This window comes from Anopheles darlingi, chromosome 3, assembly GCF_943734745.1.
Source record: "Anopheles darlingi chromosome 3, idAnoDarlMG_H_01, whole genome shotgun sequence".
NCBI classification, from domain to species: Eukaryota; Metazoa; Arthropoda; class Insecta; order Diptera; family Culicidae; genus Anopheles; species Anopheles darlingi.
The window spans coordinates 26,584,235-26,607,553 of NC_064875.1; the positions used below are offsets into that span (position 1 = coordinate 26,584,235).

Genomic DNA, 23,319 nt, shown 5'->3' on the forward strand with positions numbered 1-23,319 from the left:
TTGTGGTCGGTTACAAAAGGAAAATTGAGACTTTTTTTTAAAGAAAATGTTTCGATTACAACAGATAGACATTAAAAAATGTTTGGATGTTTGATACGCCGTTTTCGTATTGAATTTCGATGGAAATGCTTTATGAACAACCTATTGAAGGTTATTCCCTGTTCACTAAACACAAATACTACAGTTGACAAAAGATTATTGTGAATGAGGTGTCTTAATATATGAAAAACATTAATTACAGACCAAATGAAACCAACATTAATTATGATTAAATAGGGCCAGATCTGTTAGCTTAAAGTGCAATGGCGGATGTTATCCAACACTTAATTAGTTATCTAAACTACATGATTGAATTGCATGATTTCAACGTTATCTAGGTAGCAAATGATAAATTGGTGTCAACTGAAAGCTTTTATCGATTGCAGCAGCTAATAGTTTCTTACTATCATTCTAAGTTCTAACCAAATTCCCTGTAAAAATTGCAATTACACTACAGCAAATAGACTACGGCGTCGATTCTGAAGCTTCACGAAAAGGTATTATCAAATTGATTGGATTTAAAACACTTCAAATACATCTACAAGTGAGACTGTTATATGTTGGTAATTGTTAAGTCCATCCAAACACACAATGTCTATAAAAGTTGGTTTATTATCTGTTTTTCATTCTTTATGGGCGGTATCCTTTTTCCCCCGGGATAAGCAGATAATTTTTATTGTCTCATGATCATGCGCCGAACCAAAAACGGTACAGCATTTTTAGCATTTTTGATATATTTTGATATTTGATATTGAATATTGATATTCTTTCCAATCGTTGATCTAACATTTGAAAATATTATTTTGAAAGGTTGTATAGTATAGAGAAAATAGTAAAACACTTCATTGTCTAATATTTCTAAATACTGCATATAGTTAAAACTCTATTTTATCGCATGACTTGTGGGCAAAAGGTCAAGAAAAAATAGTCAATAAATCACAGACCCACTCTCAGCAGAATACTCAGCATACTCTCTGGTGTACTCTTCCAGAAGCAAGTAAAAATGGTTCAAATCGTGCATTCCTGAAGTACATTTTTAATTAAAACAAGTTCCACTAAAAGCACAGCACAGGACAGGTCCATCCTCTCTCCAGGACAGCCGTTGAACGCTCTCTTTTTTCTAATTTCAAACTCGAAATTGACACGGAAAGAACATTAACGAACTACGAACCGCTCTCTCTCTCTCTATCTATAGCTATTACTTTGAAGTGCGACCCCCGCGAGGAGGGAGCAACAAAAAACCGAATTTCGAATTCGAAACCCCTCAATCCCAACGGAATCCATGGCCATAAACGCGTACCTACCCTCCCCGACAGAGAAATCGAAAACGATCATTTTCAAATCCACCACCATCACCACCATCACGCGATTCCACGCGAAATCGAAGCGCATCGTATCGAATGGCGAGGCACCGCGGGCAAGGCCAGGACGTCCGTTCATTTATTTATTTCGCAGCACAACTGCACTCAACAGTTTGCTGACGATGGCAATTGCCCTTTTGGGTGGGAACGCTCCACGGGGGGGAGGAGTACCGGGATGTTATCGCGGGCACGTGTAATGCACTCCTCCTTCACGGGCGCACGGAACTGACGCTCGTACTACTCGGTCAAAAGATTGTCTACTGTTTTTTGTGTCCTGCATGGCGTCCTGGATGGACTCTGGATCGGCGCTCCAGTGCTCCAGAGAGCCGATGACCGAATTCCATGGCGTGCACGGACTGACCAGTTCCCGGGTTCGGGTCGAGAAAACGAGAAGCGCATGGAAATTGCCTTCATTCCAGGAAAATATCATTCAAATCAATTTACAGCCAATTTTCCGACGATGTGCGAGAGACCGCACCACGAGAGAGAAAGAGAGAGAGTGAGAGCCGGAAAGGTGATGTGGCAGTCGGCGCCAACGTGTGCCAGTCTTCCTGACCGGCTCGACAAACCATAGGATCGAAACGAACCTCTGTGGCCTCTCGAGTGTCCGCGTATGCTCGCCGGCATCCCAACTATTCGGCCACCTTCCCGGTGGCAAACACTTCATTTTTCATCCTCTTTCGAGGAGAGAATCCGACGACGGCTGATGGGGTTGATAATAGAATTAGAGTACTATCTTTAAGGATTACAAAAAATAGCAGCAGAACTTGAGCTATAGAGCTCCAAGAGTTGTGCGAAAATAAGGAAACTCGTTACTCTCGGACGACGGCAGTCCAGTAGTTTGTCGGAGTCCAGTAAAGTTGTCCGGTGCTGAACATTAAACATGCAGGCACAGAAGCTGATAAGCACACGCTGCTAAACGCTCATTAGCACGATCTGAACTGTTTGTGTCCGGAGCCTCGCGACCCAGAAGGAGCAAGAACACTTCAACAGCCGGAGAGTCACTTTGGTCCACCATTTTGCTTCCTTCTACGTAACGTAGAGGGAGCGGTGTCTAAAACGAGCTACTTGGATCGTCCTCTCGTATGCACTGGAGACAGTTCTGCCAGGCACTTCGGGCACTTTACACACGTCCGGGTGTGTGGCGGTGAGGAGGAGCTTCCCTACAGTAGCTCATCGCACCCAGAGCAGAGAGAGAGAAAGGACCACGGGGTCTGGCAATCGGAGAAAAGTCGTTAAAAAGTGCAACATCTGTATTTGCATTTCGCCCCAGCGGATGGCGCTTACTACGGTTGGTCCAACGCCTGCTACGCCTTCCCCCAGGAGTTCCACCAAGACGAGCAGAATTCGGATGCCGGAGAGTGTTCTATGGCATACCAGCTCTGCTCTGTGCACACGTGCACTCGTGCTGTGTGCATCAAAGAAAGGTGTGAATTTCGTTAAGTTAAGCACAAAACTTTCGCCACAACTCCGGCACAAAAACACCGGGAACACAACAGTCGAGCAACGGTTTCGTAGCAGCCTGCCTGCGCCTTAGTCAGCTAGTATAGTGCTCCGGGGGATGACGGGGCTGCTGTGCTGCATCGCTTAAGATGCAATTTGTTCACCGACTGGCAGAGTAGTAGTAGTAGTTGTTGTTGTTGTTGCTCCAACGCCAACACCAGCGCACCTGTGGTCTTGCACCGGTGAAGATGCCATGCGATCCACAGTGTTCCTCGTCGTCGTCGTCATCGTGTTAGATGCAACCGAGACCTCCAGGCTGCACTCCATAGACACACACACGCATGCAGCATGCAGGAGAGGAAGTTGAGACAAAATACGGTTATTAATAGCTGTGCTGTTGGCAGTTCTGTCACTTTTCGCTTACGGAAGTGCTCGACTGCTGCTCGGAAGGTTAAACGCAAGGAGGCACCACCACCACCACCACCACCTCGGCAGCTTAGCTATGCCTTTGGTTTTTCAAAACATTAAACTTCATGTCACCTAAGGCAATCTCGGGCAACGAGAGAGGAGGCCAACGTTGTTATAACTCGTGAGCAACACACAACAGGAGCATCACCAGCGGTAAATGAAACCACCTCCAGTTGGTTGGCGTTGGTTTCGGGTCGGTGCAACAATGCGCCAGCGAGTTGCGAGCTGGTGGCGAAAGCGTTTGTCTGTCAGCAAACTCCAACCTGGCGGGCCAGCAGAGAAGGAGAGTCTCTTCCAAAAAAGGGAGCAAACTATGCACCAGAGATGTGTCGCGGTTTGATTTATCGGAGTGTGTTAAATGCAGCTTAAGCCAAAGGGGCAATCTGTTGGCTGATCGGTTGGATCCCCGTGCGGTGTGTGGTTGTGCGATACCGAGAAGGCGAGTGGGGTGCATTCCGGTGGAAACGAACGGGCAAATTGTTTCAAAATCAAAAAGCAGCATCAATTCGTGTGGCGTTTGTTTTGTGTCCCAGCGGATGCTGTGTTTGTTCAATAGTTTCTTTTGTATTGTTGCACGTTTGATGATCAAATTGCTCTAAAAAGATATTGCTCAATTTTTTCACTAAAACATGTTTAAACAATTGCAGTAAAGTTTGTACACACCTTAGCAAGAAGCAAGAAAATGCTTTACCGATGCTAAGACTCTTTGGATTTTTTTCTTAAATGATAACGCCTGTTAACTGATCTTTTTGAGCCTTTGGACACTTCATCTGTATTTAATTTGGGAAGCATCTTTATCGAGTATGGAAATAATTTGTTGATCTTTCTGCTTACATATTTATGGACAATTCATTTCCTTAAACAGCATCTTAAAAAGCAACATTTGTTTCAAAACATTATCCAATAAAACCCAATCCAATAACGAGTCAAAGCTTGTTAGTAGACTCCAAGACCACCTCAAATGGTATGGTGAATTAAATTGACACAAATGATAGGCATCTTCTTATTGAAAATGTTTCTTACTTCTTTAAGTTTGAGTTTATGTGTCTATATGGCTAGAATAGTAATATGCTTGTTATTTTAAAAAGGAAACAATCATTCCTAGCATCACACAAAGCGTTAGAGAGCTAAGAAATATTACAGTGTATGATGTATCATGAAATGTTAGTTTTAATATTTTTAACCGTAGCATCGCCAAAAATGGCATTTTCGATTACGGAAAATTGAAATTTCATTGAACACAGTATTAAAATATTAACAAAAGATGAGAAAAATTATCGAAAACATTGTCGATACAAAATTGATTTTAAACAGTTTAAAAGTAAATCATATTTGATATGACAAGACTCATTTTGAAATCAGGCCAGAAGTAAATAAAAATATAAAGCACATTTCACATAAATGGCAAATAATTCGTGCTGATACTTTTACTGCCCGGCAGAACTACGACATTTGATACATTTGATACTTTTAGCCATTTGATCATTACTTCTAGATCCCTGTTTGTCTGTTATCAAGTCAGGTTGGTTGAGATGGTTTAAATGGAATGTAAATCCACTAAACCTTGGTAAATATAGATCATTGGTTGGATCATAAAGAGCAGATGAGATCACGATACTTCATCAAAACCTTATCCCCCCCGGGAACGAGTTTGAGCTTGTTAAACCTATCAAAAGGATCTAAATTTAGAATAAAAACAAATCCTCCTTCCGGTGGCGCACCGTCCGGTGCGCGTCGAGAGCGCTTTGCATTGACTAAAACTTTGCTCACTCAAAACGCAATAAAAACCGGGAAATCAAGTTCTCGAAGCAACGGAGCAAGGATCAACCATATCCGGCACACCCGTTACCACTCAGTGCTGCAGCACCAGCACCACCAGCACCAGCTATAACCCCAATCGATGTCACCATAACTCTTTCACGGTGCCGCTTGCAAACGGCAACCCCAACCAACTAACGGTTTTATGTCACCGCATGTAGTGCTTAAGCATGCCAGCATCCGCGTAGAAAAGGAAAAACTTTTCCCAAGGAACCCGCGAACACTTCCTTCTCCTTCGCGACGCCAATGGTCGAATGGTTGCTACTGGAAACAGCCCGCAGTTCTAGAGTTCCGTTTTTGTGCTCCCTTTGCTCTTTGACCGAAAGGGGCGCCAAAACCCAACGGAAACTTTACAGAAACAGAGAGAAGGAGAGAGAGAGACAGAGAGCATACATTACATATCCGGAGCTCAAGACCGAATCGAGCAGCGAGCACTTCAAATTCAATTCACCACCACCGCGTGTACCGGGCACTCGGTGAGGAGTCCTTCCGTCCGAGCATCGAGCGTCGAGCTGTACGTGACGTTTCCTACACCCCGGAGCAGGCTTTGGGCAACGAATTTCCATGCCAAAAATTGGTTACTGTCTCGTGTGCCCGGTGTGTGCCATTCGCCCTCGTCATTGTTTACACTTTTGGCTCTGATCTCTGATGATTCTCCAGAAGTGGAGCACTGGAGTGGCCCGTTGGAGAAGAAAATAAAAATACCCATTTCCACTCCGGGAACAACCGGCAGTTCGAGGCTCTTCCCAAGTGGACCGTAAAGCCCTCGAAAGCTCTACCGAGCGCCCGAACTACTACTACCATCCGAACTACGGGCGGCAACTCGAAGTCAAACAAAAAGTCGAGGCGTTACAACTTTTGGCCACACATATCCATCCACATGCCATCCCGGGGAATAGTTTCGTTTCTTTCTTGGCGCAGTGAAAGACGCCCAGTCCAGGACGTGTGCGAGTTCGAGGGAAGCAGCCAAGGACAGGAGGATTCACAGTAGATACACACACACGACCCGGCGCGAAAGTTCGTCCGGAAATTTTCAGCCACCAAAAAGCCGTCACTGGATTCACTTGCAGTAGGGAAGATGCGGAAGGAGGAGGGCGAAGAGTCAAACCAGGAACGGTTCGCTGATCAATTCGCTGACTTGCGCCCCGTGCACCATCAGGCTCACCGGGGAGTGGATTAGGTTTTTTTGATTTATCAACTTCCGAAACTCCCTCCAAGCAGCAACCCCGCCACCTCGGTGCCACCTCAGGAGAACGCTTCAAGGCCCAGGAGTCTCGTCCCCGGACGGAAACCCCTTCCGGAAGCGACACGGACAATACGCGGACAGCAGAAGGTGGCTGACAGCAAGGATGTGCTGCATATTGTGTTTGCGTTCATCCTCGACGCTCTGGATATATCCGGGATGGGGGATATCCAGCACTCGAGAGCACTCGAAGCGCACTCTGAGCCCTGTGGAAGCCTGACGGAATGGTTTCAAATTCCATCGCTACTTGCCACTGCCTAGGTACTCCGGATGGTACTCCTTCGGGAGCCAAAAGCAGAAGCACCTGCCATATCCTTCCTCAAAAAATAGAAGAAAAAAAAAACAACAACCAAACAGAACAGAAACGAACGGAGTAACTTTTCTCACCTTTTACTTTACCTCCTGTATGTGTGTGTGTATGTGTGCGCATGTGTTTGTATGTATGAGATGCTTCACAAGAAGCACCTTCCCCGAAAACCCTGGGACGAAATAAAAGGAAAATTGAATTTCCTGCAGCAACCGCACACCGGGTTTCGCGATGGTTTGATGGATGGATGGATGAACGAGATCGAGTGATGGTTGGCAGCACCCGGAGGGAGGAGTGTGCGGTGTGTTGATTGGAGCTGCCTGGCAGAACCGAAGCAAACGAAACTTTCTAATTGAAAATGGGAACACAAAAACCACCTACCATGGCTGGAGAGAAGAGGAGATGCAGAGGAGAGGAGTATACACACACACAATAGTATACACACAGATAACGACTAGAGGGCGGCCATGGATCCCCCGACGAATATCCCGACAATGAACCCGTTTCGGAGGGGGTGGGGATTAGACTGGGATTGGGTAGTATCCCTTTTTTGGCGTTCTCGCTTCTTACTGCGAGAATTACTTTTTGTATCAGAACTTATCTTATTTGCTGCCATTCTTCCATAAATACAATGGATATTTAATGACTTTTCCGAGGTGCTCATCAGGTCGCTCTACCGAACCTCGACCGTCTGTAGCTGCTCATTGTTTGCTTCTCCTATAAATCCACGTTTGATACATTCTACTCCAGCAAATACCCTGTATTCATCAAAGAGAGTGTGCTCCAGGCTCTTACGTGCGAAATCCTTGTGTCTTTTTTTTTGTAACTTGAGAAGTTCACTCACCAGGTGCTCACCAGGTTCGCGAAAAGCCAAAGTTGAACGGCCCATAGGGTAGCCGGGACGAGCTTAGAAATTGAAAAACGCTTGACTTTACGGCCGCGCGCCCGACCTCCACCAACGCGCCATTTACTGCCACAATTAACTCCTTAATTAAACACGAAGCCCGCCAGTCAGCAGCTATACAGCTGCAAGGTAACCAAGATCCAGAATCCCAAAAGTTTTTTTTTTTTGCAGATTCTTTTGGGCTGATCGAGGAAGGCTTTGGAAACAGAAAGCCTTTCCTCTTCGGGGTACTGTTGAGCGCATGTTTGGCGCAAAGTTTACTGCGATAAGAATTCCACCGAGGGCCGAAGGGAAAGCGTTGATTGGAACAAGAAAGTTTGTACCGGGAACAAAGTAATCCATGGATGGATCAGGAAGTTGCTCCACAAGGAGAATCTTCGAGGTGCCGCCTGTACTTTGTAGGAGCTTCCTATTCCTTGGGACTAATCCAGGGCAGAATCCTGATACCGGGATTGGTAACAACAACAATAACGGCCTGCTGTAATTTGTCTTGCGAAAAGGCATGCGGCAATGTCAGTCCATCCATCCATCCATCCATCCATTCAGGGCGCCTTTCGATTTGGCCTTTAATTGTGGCCATTCCAGGGCGACATCTCGAAGACGCAATTCGCCAATCACGCGGATCGGCATTTCACTTTCCCCTGGTCCGCTGGATGATTGTATTGAGAGGACTTGCTAGTCGGAGGAGGTTGCTCTAAAGTTCAGCCAGAGCCATTGACCGGCTGTCGATCAGCGTGTACCGTACCGTCAATGGATTGGCTAATTTGGAGACTCTGCTGCTGCTGCTGCTGCTGCATTCCTTTCACCACCATCTCAATGTCGAGCTAAGCTCAGGCATTGCACCATTTGGCTCTTTTGCTGCTGCCGTTGGTCACCTCACTTCCGGTGCAGTGCACACCTCATGGATGACAAGACCACAAACCATGCTCGACATGCTCGAAGGCTCGAAACATCGACATCGACATCGACTGGAGGCCAGAACAACTCGAATGACGGCGACTGCAACGTCTCGTATGCAGAGTCTCACCGTACGGTTGGTGGTGGTCGCTTGTCAATCGCAAATTTGTTCGAAACGTTATCGACAGGGCGCTGGTTAGAAGATTGACAGGCGACGACGACAACGACACCAGGACCTGGGTATAGGCACCTCTCCAGGCGGAGTGAGAAGTGCAGTGAAGGAAGGAGGGGCCGAAGCAACGTGGCCCCAAAACACGGCCAGCCGTCGGCAGGCAGGCACGTCGGCAGACGACTTCGTGGAAAATCGAATGACAAGAATCGAGACATCGACCACCACTCGTTGTCGTCGTCTAATAGGCCGATGTTGAGTGGGGAAGCCAAAATTAAGCTCTTTCCTTGGAATGCAGCAGCATCGGCGGGGGGGATCGTTTTTACTACTCTCCTTCCTTCCTCTCCTCGCGTTTCCATTTTTTCCATGTTGCCATTGACCTTTGCGCCTCGCCCGTGTGGGCCCTCGGGTAGGTAAATACGACCATTTGTCACTTTCGCACGTGGCAAGACCGTCGCTTTCGCCTTCGGTTTGGGGCGCAATAAGACCGGCCAGATGTCGGTCGGTCGGTCGGTCGATCGGACGGACGGCCGGCCGGCTTCGTTTGCTAATGGGTTTTGGAATGCGGAAAAGGGAATCGTCCGTGTGTTCTGCGCGGTTGATCCTTTGGGTATCGGCACATCCGGACACATGGATTGTCCGGCAGTGGTGGTGTCGCGGGAATGCAGAGCCGGTGGGACACATGAATAAAAAAAGCGCGATGAAGCTTTGGTTGAACGGACGAAGGATGCAGCTTGTTCGTAAGCTAGATTTTTCATTTATGCTTTAGTTAGTGTTCGGGTTGCTTCAATATGTTTGAGGTTTCCAAATATATCTAGTTGAATTTTCAATATAACTTTCAGGTCACAGGACATCAGGTCTAGGACTCTTCCAAATTTTACAACAACAAAATATATACACAAAAATTGCTCAAGTTTTTTAAACCGTTCTTCTATTTTGCATTCGTTTGCAATATTCTTCTCATTTGTTTATCTTTGAAGGCAATTTTAAGCGATAATAAGCACTAGGAGCAATATGGGCTTGAAAATCAATTGTAATTCATTTTGAAATTCATATATTATGTAAATATATATGTAAATTTAATTGTAAAAATCTTAATGCGAGTAAGTTAATCTGATAGTTGTTAACTATTTTCCATTCTTCTAGGTTCTTCCAGAAAAAAGGAATTGAAATCTCACCAGAAATAGATTCATGATTTGAATATCCCTTGAGCAAGTTGTAACATTTCTTAAGAACATATTTTGGCCAATTCTAAAATAATTCCATAACCAAAGTGCAATCCATTGTTTGATGATTAAGCCGTTTGTCATTTTGATCATTTTCAAAGTACCATTTTGTCATTTTGATCATTTTCAAATTATTTCTCAGTTTAATAATTGTTCTGTCTTTGACTCTTCTCCAGGTTTAGTTTAGTCAGCCTCTATCTCAGTTTAACGGAATTGAATCGAATGGTAAAAGTGTTATTAAATCTTTCTATTGATGCACATTCTTCAACAATCGCCGTAAAAATTAAGGGTATGCTATAGAATAAACCAAGCTAACGTCTTTGCCTATTAAAAGGTACCAAATCTTTCTAAAATGGTACTTGAGAAAAGCTTTCTTTGAATAATGTTACTTTATCGGTGATTCTGGCTACAACTTCATTGAAGGAAGTTTGCCGCTAAATCATCAATGTTAAAAACATCCATATTCTTCTCTATTTAATCTGTCTTCATCTCAATCTATTTCTTTAATCTATCTTCAGCTCAAATCACATCACGTAGATACTTCAAATAGACATAAGGTACATCACTGGCTGGACTTAATTTATTGGCGAACATTTCCGTTCAACATTTGGTAACTTTCAAGGACGCAATAAATGCATGAGAAGCTAACATTCGATTCCACTCCAGCTCAACCACGCGTCATTAATGTGTGAAAACCACAGGTACGAGTGTAAAGGGCAAACAGCCCTCGTGGGAGAAGGGGTGTTCGCTATCCACAAACCTCCCTACGTGAGATAAGGGCAATATCATAAACGAAGCATTATCTACCATAATGGTTGCGATAAACACGATGATTTGGCATTGGCTTTAGCCGATGCAAACAATCATAATTCAACAGCCTGCCAGCCCCGGCAGCAGCATATCGCTTTTACGCGCACCACCTCGTGTTAAGCAAATGTGTCGGATCGCGACCGACCTCGGCCTCGGTATGAAAATGTGTTCCTTATCGTCCACCAAACCCATATTGATGGTAGTTCAATAATGGCGTTCTAGAGTAAGCAAACCGTCCCTACTAGGGACTCTAGGCTCTCTCACGAGATAAGACTGGACTGGACACAGAAAACGGGACCGGGATGTCGAATCGAAATCAAACAAAATCAGGTCACCCCCCGCCCGCCAGGAACGGCAAATCCACAATCAGCGCAACGAAGCTTCAGCCCCGCTGGACCACCATTTTCCGGTATCCGGTAACGATGCCACCTCCAACCACCCACCCCACCTCCATAAGCCAAACTGACGTGCGAATGTACATATCGAGCATCTGACGTGACGTGCGCCCGGATCTGGTGCGTGCCCGGGGAAGCGAACCGAGAACTCAAGAAAGAAGGGAAACTAGCGAGAGAGAGAGAAAAAAAGGAAAAAGGAATCCAATGGTGCGGTGATTCCTGGACTAAACGATGGACGCAACCCACATGTCACTTTCGCGAACCGCGATCACCGAGAGAGAGAGAGAGAGAGAGAGAGCAAGAGAGAGAAAGGGAGTGTATAATTCCTTTTCCTTCCGCGTTAAGTCCTCGGGACGCGGGATGCGGGACGTTACGTACGTGCGTCACTCGAGGTGACGTTAAGGCGGCGTCCCGGCGTCCCGGTTGGATGTGTGTTTGAGATTCACGACGTCCCACGACGACAACGACGACGACACCAAAGGCAAACGCGTTTGCCAACCTAATTGTGACCGAGTGCCAGCCGTCTCGGAGCTTTTGCTGCCCCGGGAATCCGGAAGCTTCGGTTGGTGCGAGCTGCTGGCCATCAAATCCAGAAAGCCGCAACTGAGATGCTGAGATGTGGGTGCCGCCGCCGCACAATCATTGTTAAGCCAACCGCGGATGAGACAGACGTTCTTTCTTCTGCTTTTCCTTTTCTTCCTCAGTGGCCTGCATCCATCTCATGGAGTAAATGGCGCGCCCCCCCCTTCGTTTCCTCTTCGACGCTTTTAGTGTTACTAAGCCTTAAGCTGCTGCTGCTACTGCTCCAAGGGTCCTTTAACAAGGGCGATGGCCATGGCACGATGGGTAAATAACCAGCGAGGAACATGTTTTCCCTCCCATTCAACCCATTTGCAAACAGCTCAGCGAGCCACTTAGTGAGGGAGGAGAACCACAAGGAGGAACGAGCGAGCATGTTGCATGAAAAACGGTTTTCCATTCACCATTTTTCACCGACCACCGACCGACGGACCAACCGACCGGCCGACCGAACAGCTTGGCTTGGGTCATATTTATCAAATGTCAAAAACTTTAATTGCCACCTCCATGGACCACCGCACCGCACCTTCACTGACACACACACGTTCGTTGGGGATTGTGTGGCGGTGCAAAATTGGGTTCAGACCGCGACACTGACACGAGGGAGGCGCATTTGTGGGAGGGTGGTGTGGTGCGGTGCGGTAGAGTAGCACACGATTTGACATTTTCGTCTGGCGGGTTGATCCTGATCACACGACAAACCCTGTCGCAGTGAGTGCTAAAGACGTTGACGCGATTCAAGGCGTGTGCCGCCCGCCGTTGGTCTAGTCCGGGTGTCACTGTGGTGCTCGTTCATTCGTTTGCGTCGAGTCTACTGCGGATTTGCGTGATCATTAACCGTAAATCGCTGCAGTGCTAGCCCTGTGGACGGTGGTGGTTAAACACCGTTTTGTCGATGGATGGGAGTTGTCTTGAGGAAGTGGCTTTTCGGGACGTGAAGATATGCAGCGGTTGTAAAGCAGCGTGATTGTGTGCTTTGGTGTCTCGCGCCTTGGTGATAACGTTTTGTCGTCAAATATGATGTTTCCTGTGGCTTATTTCGTCACCTGCTAGTTGGAGAATGTATTAATGGTAACATGGGTATCCCAATACAAACATTAGATTATTAATTTAATGACCTTTTTTGCCATTTCGACAATTAAGGACCATATGGTCAGATTCTTGGCTACTAGAAAAGACACCTCAACAATTTGTAACTACCTTGCCTTGTACTTTGTAAAAAGAAATTTATAATTGCAGTTCCAATGGTCCAGGGAACCTATGGTTGCACAACGCAACAGCTAAACAATTGCCAGAGCATTCAATAACAACAAAAATTTGAAACGAAATCAGGGCGCAGCCTGCTGCTTTAAAGATTTTCGCTACCTGTAATTTTAACGAAGAAGTAAGACCTCGGTTTAAAAAAAACGGCGCTATGACTTCGATTGATAACCAATCTAGTAGACTGCCAAAATACCATAGCTTGGGAGCACAGCTCGCATTTCCTTGCTTCAAATTGCTGCAAATCTTCTAACAACGAGTTCTAGAGCTCCTTTAGCACGGCAACAATCTAAACCACGATTACTGACCAATGGAAACGGAATTTTGGAGATCTTAGTCTTACATTTATAGTTCCAGACTTTTATTCAAACTAAAAGCAGCCATGCAATCTTGTGTCATATCTTTTTGCTCTAGCTGATGCTGAATGTCATACTGAAAACCGTTAGTCAGATATGGATAGTCAGCTAAAGGAGTTTAATTCTTGAGACATCATTTTGATCACAAAACTAATTAATTCAATTTTGATAACTTCGTACTGTAAATAAGTCACGTCCAGGTATCAATACGATTGCTTTTGCAATCATAACGCTCTGTTGCATGAGCACCTTCTCTGCGTAATAGCATTCAATTGGCTTCAAACAGGTAGGTGATAATGTGTTCAATTGTTTTCAACACAAATGTCCTAAACGAATAGCTAAATGCTGCCTTCATGCTGACTTCGAATCTAACTGCACGGTGTGCCTCGACGCAATGGGCACCAAGGATTCCAATTCCATCATTCGTCGTTATCGACCATCGATTGCACCATGGCCATAAGACTATATTGGTTGGCTGTGGCCTATCACATCAATGACCATCTCCCTAGTACAGTACAGTGCAATTCTCATTACGCTGCCACATCGATGGGGTCGTTCGGAATCGTCTTGAATCCAGAAAACAAACCAATTTAGCAAACGAGCGTTAAACGAGAGGACGTTTGCCTATCTCGCATATGCATCACAAATTGTATCAAATGGCAAATGGTGTATCGTTTGTGCTGCAATTGTGCACGGCGTCTCCGTTTCTTCCGACCGCGCACTCTACGGAAATGCATCGCGCCCCCTTTTGGAATGCCAATATGCTGCAACTGCTGCTGCACTCGACCTTGCGACCAACCTTGACCATCCGGTTACGTGCATGTGTTGGTATAACAGCCACCAACAATCCGTGTATCCGTGAGTCCGGTGGTCCGTTCATTCCGGGTGGTGAGCTCATGCACAGGCGAGATAAAATGCAGCGCGCCAGCACCAGCGCCGAGAAGGCCGAAAAGGTTCCGGGCACCGACGCGGAATAATATCTTTTTGTTTAATTGCTTCTTATCTTATCGGTACGCCAGCTGGTACACCACCGGGTGTAGGCAAGGAACCGCCTAGGTATTCAAACGTATGTGCCGACACCCGCCGGTGCACGGCTGGTAAGTCACACTTCGCTGCCCGTCGGTGTGTGTGTGTGTTTGTTTGTTTAATGGATTGCGATAAGAGAGGTAACTTTGAATAATAACACCTTTCCTTGCACGCACGATGCACCCACCATTCACCGTGAATCGTGAATCTGCAAAATTCAAAGCCAAACGGATCCTCTTAGCGACTTACCTTGTTCACTTGGATCCTCTGAGGCTGCATCCTGTGGGGCTTCCGAGTTTTGCTCCGCTACGGCAACGCTAGTAGGCGATGATGTGACTTCCGCGGAAACTTCTTGTTCCACGGTGGTGGAGTTTGAAGGCCCGTCTGTTTGTTCCTGCACGGCACTATCAACGGCACCATCATCCACCGTTTCCGATTCGTCAACAATAGCACTAGCGACAGCCACAGAGTCACTTGCGTCACCTTGCACATCACTATCGCCACCATCACCACCACCAACAACAGCATCAGCAGCAGCATCATCATCATCATCATCACCGTCGTCACTAACAGCGCGCTCAATGCCAACAATGATTCGCTCATGAATCTGTTGTATCTGCTCCGTACTGTCCGCGACGTCGAGCGGTTCGATCTGCGCCTTGACCAGCTCCTCGAAGTCACTCTCCACGGTATCGCCTACGACGATGTCTACGTCACCGCAAATCGCCTCAATCTGGGAACACTCCTCCAGCTCCTCCACGCTGTGCTTTCGCGTGGCCACCTCTACCGGCGCTTCTTTCGGTTCGTTCGGCTTGTCCGGTACCTCGCTTGTCGGACCTTCTGGGACCCTGCCTGTCTGCTCATCCTCATCTCGTAACGGTTCGTTCGTCTTGGTGGTTGGATTGGATTGTTCCAGTTCCTCGCGCAGTTCTACCTGATCCACTGGATGCTGTGCCATCACTGTACCACTGCCGGTGGTATCTGCGTTGTGGTCACTACTGACAGCCGGCTGACAGGTGCTTAGACCGGGTGCACCATCGGTGACACGAATCTCCTTATCCGCCTTATCAGCTTGCGCTTGGACGTCGCTGTTTGCGTATTCATCTCCCGATGTCACCGGAATGGTTACCTGTTCCTCTGATTGCTCCTGGGATGGCTCACCCTCGGTAGCTTCTGTCGATGATGCGTTGTGCGCTGTGTCGCGATCGGCGACGGCAGGTGGTTGTTGCTCCTTTCCAAGAACTGCGTCAGTCATCAGCGTCATGACGGTAACGTTTGCCGCCGGTGTACCAACCGGTGCTGCTCCGATGACTATTTTCGCGGTCGCGGAACCATTCGAGTGTACTCTGGACACCGGGTTCAACGCTTCGTCACCGATGGGCTTCTTGCGTTCGCGCTGTTGGTTGTTGTTCGTATCGTTGATAACGGTTTCGTCGGCCGTATCGATTATAACTATCGGGCTGCGCAGATATGGGCGAGGAAGAGAGAAGAAGAAGAAGAAGAGGAAAAACATGTTAGAGCATGTTGATTTATGCGATCGGGTGATATGATACGAACTAGACGAATCGATATCTGTTCAAGGCTGTTTGTACGCAGAAACGGAGATAAAAACACGTGGTGAACGCTCAAAATCAACGGAACCCGTTTGAATGTCGAAAAAGCGTTTACGAAAAAGCTCAAAAACCTCCCAAAAGCACCACTAGAGGACGCTAACAAAACTTGAAGCGAAACACAAACTGTGTGAATTTCTTGCATATCTTTGGGCGGAATGTAGCTTTTTCGCCCAAAGTTATGCAAATCCTTCCTCCGACTCACGATTTTGAACGAAAATGGAAAAAACACCAAAATCGCTGCGCAGCTCTCCCCTCTACCTACCCGTTGTGCTGATGTTCCAGCGAAGAAAACTCCTCCTCAACCTCCCCGATCGGTGGCAGCAGGTTCGACGTCCAGGGGAAGTTAAAGTACGCCTCGGAAGGCCCACCTGACACGATCTCCGGTGGTCCGAGCTTCTCACCATCCTCATCACTGAACCCATCGCCACTGAGGAACTGCTCCGGGGTTGTGGCCTCCCGCGACAGCACACTGCTTCGATCGTCCTCATCCTCCGACGTCCGCGAGCGACGTCCGTACAGCTTATCGTCATCCTCATCGCTCGAGCTACTCTCGATGTACGTGTGGTCCTCACTCGAAATGATCTTGATACACTTCCGAACGATCATCTCCGGTTCCGGTGTGGTCTGGTCCGCTAGCGAAACCCCATCGAACCGTCTGGCCACCTTCGGTGATGTTGGTGGTGCCACAATGTCCATTCCATCGTCGAGTGTCTTCAACGGCACGGACACTTTTGGATGGAAATCGATCAAACGTGGTAGCAGATCCGCAGCAGCATCCACAGCGGGTGCCGCGCTTGGTTTAATCTTGTTCTCTACGCTGGTCGGTGCATCCGTCGGTACCAGGGTACACTCGTGGATTACTTCCGTGGCCTCCTGTAGCCAGCTCTGGATCGTATTGTACTCGGGACCGAGTGGAGCGACACTCGGCATGACGCCCTCCATAGTTGTCGTCGCCGGTTTCAGGCGTGGCGGAGGGACAACAATCGGAATGGGAACCGGAATCGGTGTCCGCTTTTTCGGTTCTACGATGGCCCCGGTCGAACCCTGTCTTGGCAGTGGACGCGGTGGAACCTGTGCCTTCAGATCCATCTGTTCGTACACACCGCCGGAACTGGCTTCCTCCGGTTCTGCGTCCTTCTCTGTCACGGACAACCGACGCCGGTTAGCGGCCCGACTCAGCACCATATTCTCGTACGGTTGCACCGTCTGGATCGTGACGTTCTCATACGGACCGTACGGCACGGCCACATTCTCATAGTTCCGGTTCTCATCCACCTTCATGATCGTAACGTTCTCGTACTCTCCCCCATCGCCGGCCACTTCCAGCTGCAGTACGTTGCTGCCCGAGGCCGGTGTTGAGGTCTTTGTGGCCACCGAGCTCGTTACCTGCACCGTCGATGCTGCCACCACCGGTGGCGGAGGTTTGAACGTAAACAGATTGGTCGGTTCGAACTTGCTCTCCAGATTGAACTCCTGCTCGAGCAGCGTGAACGGTTTGAGGGCTTTGGCCAGCTCCAAACTCGCCCCAATACCCATCGGACCGGCCCCGTTCGAAGGGATCGTGTAATCCTCCGACGAGAGACTGGAGCAGATGGAAAATTTGTCCACCACCGTCGAGATGGTGCTGGCCGTATCATCCGATTCCGAGATGAGATCGCTGATATCGTCGGCGAACAGATTGCTGTACGATTCCGCATCCGGTGGTCCACCGGTGGCCAGTTCCAGCCCGGGAGTGGTATGTTTCTGTGAAGCGATCATCGGACTACCAACCATCTCCTCCTTCTGCCCATGACCATTACTCGTCGTTGCTGGTTGCTCCGTGGTGCTCCCATTGCTGTTGGTGGCCACTTTGTTCCGTTTGTTGAGCTTTCTCGGTGGAACGGGCGGTGGTGGTGGTGGGGCACTCTTTCGTTCCGGTAGCTCCCCGACATTCTCCAACCTTGGGGACGTGCGGCCAGTGTCGGGGAAGAAGTTCTGCACCTTTCCCTCACCATTCCGCACCAACAGTTTGATCGCGACGTTACTATCCTTCAGGCACTTGACACACTCGATGCGCGTCATCCGCGTGACACTGACACCATCGATCTCCAGGATTTCATCCCCTTCCCTCAGGTGGCCCCAACTGGCCAGAACGCGCGACGCTGGACTGTTCTCCGCGCAGGATTGTATGAACAGACGTTGAATCTTTTCGTTACTCCGAGTGCCACCTTGGAATTTGAGTCCGAAACCAAGCCGTTCACCCGGTAACCGGTACACGAGCACCACTTCCGGTGCGTTCGGTTCTTCGGTGCCGCCGTCACTGTCCCGTACGCCATCCGCACCCGGGTTGATCGAGAGTACGGTCACGAACTGTGAGTCCTCGGGGCGGTCCATCCTTGCTTCCTGGTTTCGTTTACCTTCAAGGTTACCGTTCAGTGGTACAACTGGACCGCGGACCGTCTCTGGTCCCGTGACTGCTGCACCTCCGTTAGTGCTGACCGTTTGCGTCTGGGACGGCGTCGTCGCCAGCGTCGTCGGTGTCTGCAGATGATCATCGACCGAAACGACGGTTACATATTTCTCCATTTTCGCTTTCCGTCGGTTACGTGCAAACCGAACTCTCTTTTCACGCTCCTCTCGCTCGATGTCCCTCGGTGTGCTATCTGGAGGCTGGTGCTACCACCGTTCCGATCCACTTGCCAGCCAGGGCGCGTGGCCTCTCGTGGTCTTCTTCTGCGGCGCGACTCTTCTGTCCGACCTGGCAACACCGGAGTGTTATCGAGAGGGAACTCGATGGATGACGACAACAGCTGGTAGCTGCTTGGTAGGTAAATGGTAGCGGGCAGTCCACCAGCATGCAACCATAACGTTCCACCACCGAGCCCGCAGCAGTGGTCACTAAATGTGTGTGTGTCTCGTGCGACGCGCTGAAGCAGTAATGCGCGACACCTTCGCGTGCTCCCTTGGATGGTATCTGCAGAGTATGGCGAGAGAATAAATGGGAAAGATTAATGCCAAGCGGCAAGTAGGTGCCGAGATGTGGTTAGCGAATGCGTTTCTTCGGTCTACTGTTTGTTGTTGTTTGTTATGCATTTGCATTAAACAGTCTTTCTGGCAAACGCTTTTTAGGTTATATTAATGAGTTCGAATTCAATAAAGATATCTTCCATCAGCATATCATTTACAGTTTGATTCCATTTGGTTTTCTATTTTTCCTGTTGCAGTTACTGTTTGATTTATTTGTGCTTTGCATGTTTGCACATCAATTGATTATGTATTAGTGAGTCATGTTTCCAGTATTAAGTTTCTTTCTCTCTTCTCTTTTCTCGTTCATTCCTCTCGCTCTATTAAATTAGAGGAACTTTGAAGAAGAGAATTATGCATTTTTACCTCTTTAGTTTCTACATACGGCAATATTTAACGAAATAATAAATATTGAAGGACACAACAACTTGAAATTTCAACATCTGTTTGGAAGTGTACTACTTTGCGATTGTTTTGTTACTTTATCCGGAAATTTTTCAATTGTTGTGTGAAAAGAGTATTGTGAGATCTTCATTTAAAATTATGTATACAAGCTTCATAATGCAGATAAATAATATAATTATTTAACATCAACAACGAAAACATAATTTCAGAATCATGAAAATATATTGACGAGAACGAGAACATGAAACGTCTGTCAAAATGAGTGAGCTTTCAGCTAATCTGTCAAGTTATCATTGTGCTACAGTTTTTTCAACTATTTTAAGCATTAAAAAAAGGAGCAACATGAGCAAATGGCTGAAAATGATCGAGAATTCACGGATTTTGCTATTGTCTATGCTTTTTAATTGTAGGATTTTTATGTTTTCGATCAACCAGGCAATGCTGACCACAGGCGATAAGTTTTATTGAGCTCTTTTAAAGATTGATTCCCTTTGAAAGATTGAACAAGGTTCGTGTCAAGTCTTCAATAAAGTGTGAAGAAAAAGTCATTCTAATCAATCTAAAATCTAGTCTTCTAGTAATGTTATACTTTTCAACCGTAATGTGATACTTTGCCCATAATAAGATAGTTACAATAGTTGTTAATGGTTCTGCATTATTCCTGGTCTTTTTGCAAATTAAATACCACAACAATCTAGTAAATAGAACCATCATTAGCATCCCACCATCTAACATCACGGTTTCCAGATCAAGATCTCAACTCTCAGCTGACCTTCAAATTCCTCCCACCCTACCGCAGCTCATCAGCGATAATAACCGAAAAACCCAATTACACACAAAACGAACCAGCGACGAAAGTGAAATTTTCGATGCTACCGGACCGCACCAACATGCTCACCATGAGCATCGAGGGAGCAAATTCCTCAAATTGATTCCATTCGTAACGTACCGTTCCGTAGATGGGTTTGGTCGATAATTATTACCTTTCAGCGCCTCCGATCCGTATCGATCGTAATCGAGCGTCAGTCGAACTAGCAAACGTAGCAAACGGAACACGGGATCATCCACCAGCCAACAATTGCTAGCAATTGAGTTGGTTCACGGTAGCGGTGGCGTCGCGATCGCGATCGATCGTTCGATTCGATCGGTGAGCATATCATATGACCGCAGCTGCTAACGGACTGATGACTACCGCGACCACCACCACCACCACCACCACCACCACCATCGTCAAGTCCCGTACATGCGGGAAACAATTTCAGTTTCCATTCCAAACGGGTCCCGGGCGCTCGGATCGCCGCTGCTGATGGCGCCGATAGGACGGGGGCCGCCACGGTGAAAGGAAAGTTTAAATGCCCACCCCGTACGCAGCGGGCGGTCGGTGAGACGGGATTCGCGGAGTGTTCTGTTTGTTTGAGCATCGTTAAAATCGAAATTAAACGAGACTCTTTCCGTCGATGTTGATTGCGCGGTGGCTACATATTGCTGGCTGGTTGGCTTGTGCTAATAGGAGCCAATACCGGAATGAACTATTACTTTCGCTCGGATAGCCAGCAACCGGCAATAAAACCGTAACTGACTGGTGGCGGTGCAGTGGCGGTCGATGCATTTATTGGATAGCAGCGGGTTGAGTGGAGGATACACATTGGCCCTTTCATTTATGGTTCTGTGTAACAATGAGATTTGCAACAAACTTGAAGTGTTTCGTACTCCATTAAAAGTAAATTGTCATTAGCTAACATGTGTACTCACTAAGTTTACACGATTTTCTCTTGCTTCAATTGGTTTTTTATTGTTGTTTGGTTGATTCTATGTATTTGGTAACTGTTCATCAAACCACACGATCATTCTTTAAATTTTTCTTTGGATTCTAAAGTGTTTTTTGTTTAAAATGTGCTTAGAAATGGGAAATCTTATTTCCTAATAGTTATTATGTTAAAAGTTCAACTTTCAGATTGTTTTATAAATTCATTTCTCCTTATGGTTTGTTTTTATCACTTTCGTCTCTTTGACATCAAATCTTTGACATTTCTGTTACATCTTTATAAAATTTTCTTAAAAAGTTTTATGCTCTTTTAGAATACTATCACGCAGTTCAGTGCACGGATAAGGAAACAGATGACTTCTAATAAGTTGTGAATGTTTGCTGCACTTCTATTGTATTGTTTTAGTATTTTTAGAAAAATAAAATATGAAAATACACTATTTCATGGAACCAACTTCAACATGTAAAAGTAACAAAAATGATGATTTATGATTTATATTTGGGACTTCCTCAAAAAAAACCTGATCAAAGAAAAACTTCACCAGCACACCATTTATCATATAATAAGCAACATAATTGAGATCGAAAATGAATCGCTCTGTCGGTGAATCATCACAGCCCCGCATAAAGGATTCATCGATAAACGAGGCATCGCAAATCGGCATTGGCAAATCGATTAACATCCCTGTTTCGCATGCAAATCATTCGACATGAGACGCGATGCATGGTCTGGTCGTTCCGATTCGTGGCATAGCGACGCTCCTCAAGTAAATCGCGATCGCGATCGCGGAACGAATCACCTTTCTAATGACAATCGCTCGACATCGGTCTAGGCCCGTCCAAACCCTCCAAACCAATTGTCGAATGAATTATTTTCACTTTTACTCTAATCATAAACGACAGACGGACACAGACGAGAGAGGTATTTATCATCACCAGTTCGCAGCTGGTAGATGCGATTAGATTAGGATTCACAATGGCGCAGCACGCGTAATTTGCGATCCGCCACTCGCGAACGGTGGCCAAAAACCAAACATCGACATCGGTTCATTATCTGCCGGCATGCCATTTCGACGCGCGAGGCGCAGTGGAGAGATAATTGTGGCAACATAAATTACACCACGATGCCGGTGATGCCGTGCCGGTAGCCGTGATCGTGAGCTGCAGCGCGATCGCCATCCAGAGCCGTGCCAGAGGGACAACAACGGGGCTCAGCGCAGATTTCGCCAACCGAAACGACAGCAAATGGCGGATCACCATCCGGTAGCGGAGCGATGCTTATGCATCTCGAGGACGGGCAGATCCAACTACGGTGAACGGTAGGCGGTTGTCGAGCGTGCGGTAACACTCGCGGTGAAAACCACCACCACCAAGTCCACCCTTGATCAAAAGCTGGCTCATTTTTCAATTCGGCCAGGTGTGAACAGTCGAGTTCCTCTTGTTTCTCGATGGGAAGATTTGTATGAAAAGTGGTGCGCATTGTGAAACGCGATTGGTCGTTTGGTGTTATGGAAGAGTTGCCGGCCAGTTTAACACTTCCTTTCGGTGGGAATGTGCTGTTGCTGAAGAAGGAAAATGTGTCACCAAGCAAAGCTTTTCATGTACTTTATGCAATGAAACATTTTGCATCTAGGGATTGATTGAAGGGATCTACGTTGGTCGTACGTCAAAATGCAGTTAACTTTATATACATCTCGCATTTTTTTCTCAAAACATTGTTTAGCTACAGATTTATTGATATTTTGCATCACATTGCTAACTTAGAGTGCATTAATTTTTTAGATTTTTTTCATTAAGTTTGAAACTAAACTTTTAATACTCCATTGATCTTGGCTTTGAACTATCCTTCTGAATTTTTTAATGATAATTGACCAAACAACAATAATGATAATTGACCAAAACAAATGGAATCATTTCTTCAGACACATTTTTTATTCGAGTTCTTAACCTGTTGACAGCAAAAATTCATGTTTTCCTATAAACAACTACAAAAATGTTGTCATAACTCTCAAAATCTTTACTTTACTTGGGAAACTTAACTTTATTTGGGAAAACGAACATCAATTTGTTGCAGACCCAGCATCAGGTGATAATTGTAGGAAATTCAACTATTCAGAGCTGTTCAAAATCAATTTAAACATCAATTTTGTCATTCGTCAAATTCTTGCTATACTTTCGACCAAGGCTTTTGGCCACCAGAATTATCAACCTATTGTTATGCCTACAGGCATG

General features: G+C 46.6%; 2 protein-coding genes across 3 annotated transcripts in view; one reads left to right on the forward strand and one right to left on the reverse strand.

Moving 5' to 3' along the window:
• LOC125954238 (uncharacterized) overlaps positions 1–23,319 on the reverse strand; it is a 210,695-nt gene that overhangs the window by 166,513 nt on the left and 20,863 nt on the right. Inside the window, exons 2-3 of the mRNA XM_049684370.1 lie at positions 16,177–18,867; positions 14,551–15,761 (exon numbers count right to left, since the gene is read on the reverse strand). Coding sequence (XP_049540327.1) covers positions 14,551–15,761; positions 16,177–18,479 — 3,514 coding nt within the window. The 5' untranslated portion in view covers positions 18,480–18,867. The remainder of the gene's footprint in view (positions 1–14,550; positions 15,762–16,176; positions 18,868–23,319) is intronic.
• LOC125954270 (protein TIS11) overlaps positions 1–23,319 on the forward strand; it is a 449,377-nt gene that overhangs the window by 22,181 nt on the left and 403,877 nt on the right. Inside the window, exon 1 of one of the 2 annotated variants that reach the window (XM_049684425.1) lies at positions 17,391–17,400. The exons of the other annotated variant lie outside the window; for it this stretch is intronic. The gene's annotated coding sequence lies outside the window, so the exon portion shown is untranslated. Of the gene's footprint in view, positions 1–17,390; positions 17,401–23,319 lie in introns of those variants that run through there. 2 annotated transcript variants of the gene reach the window in all.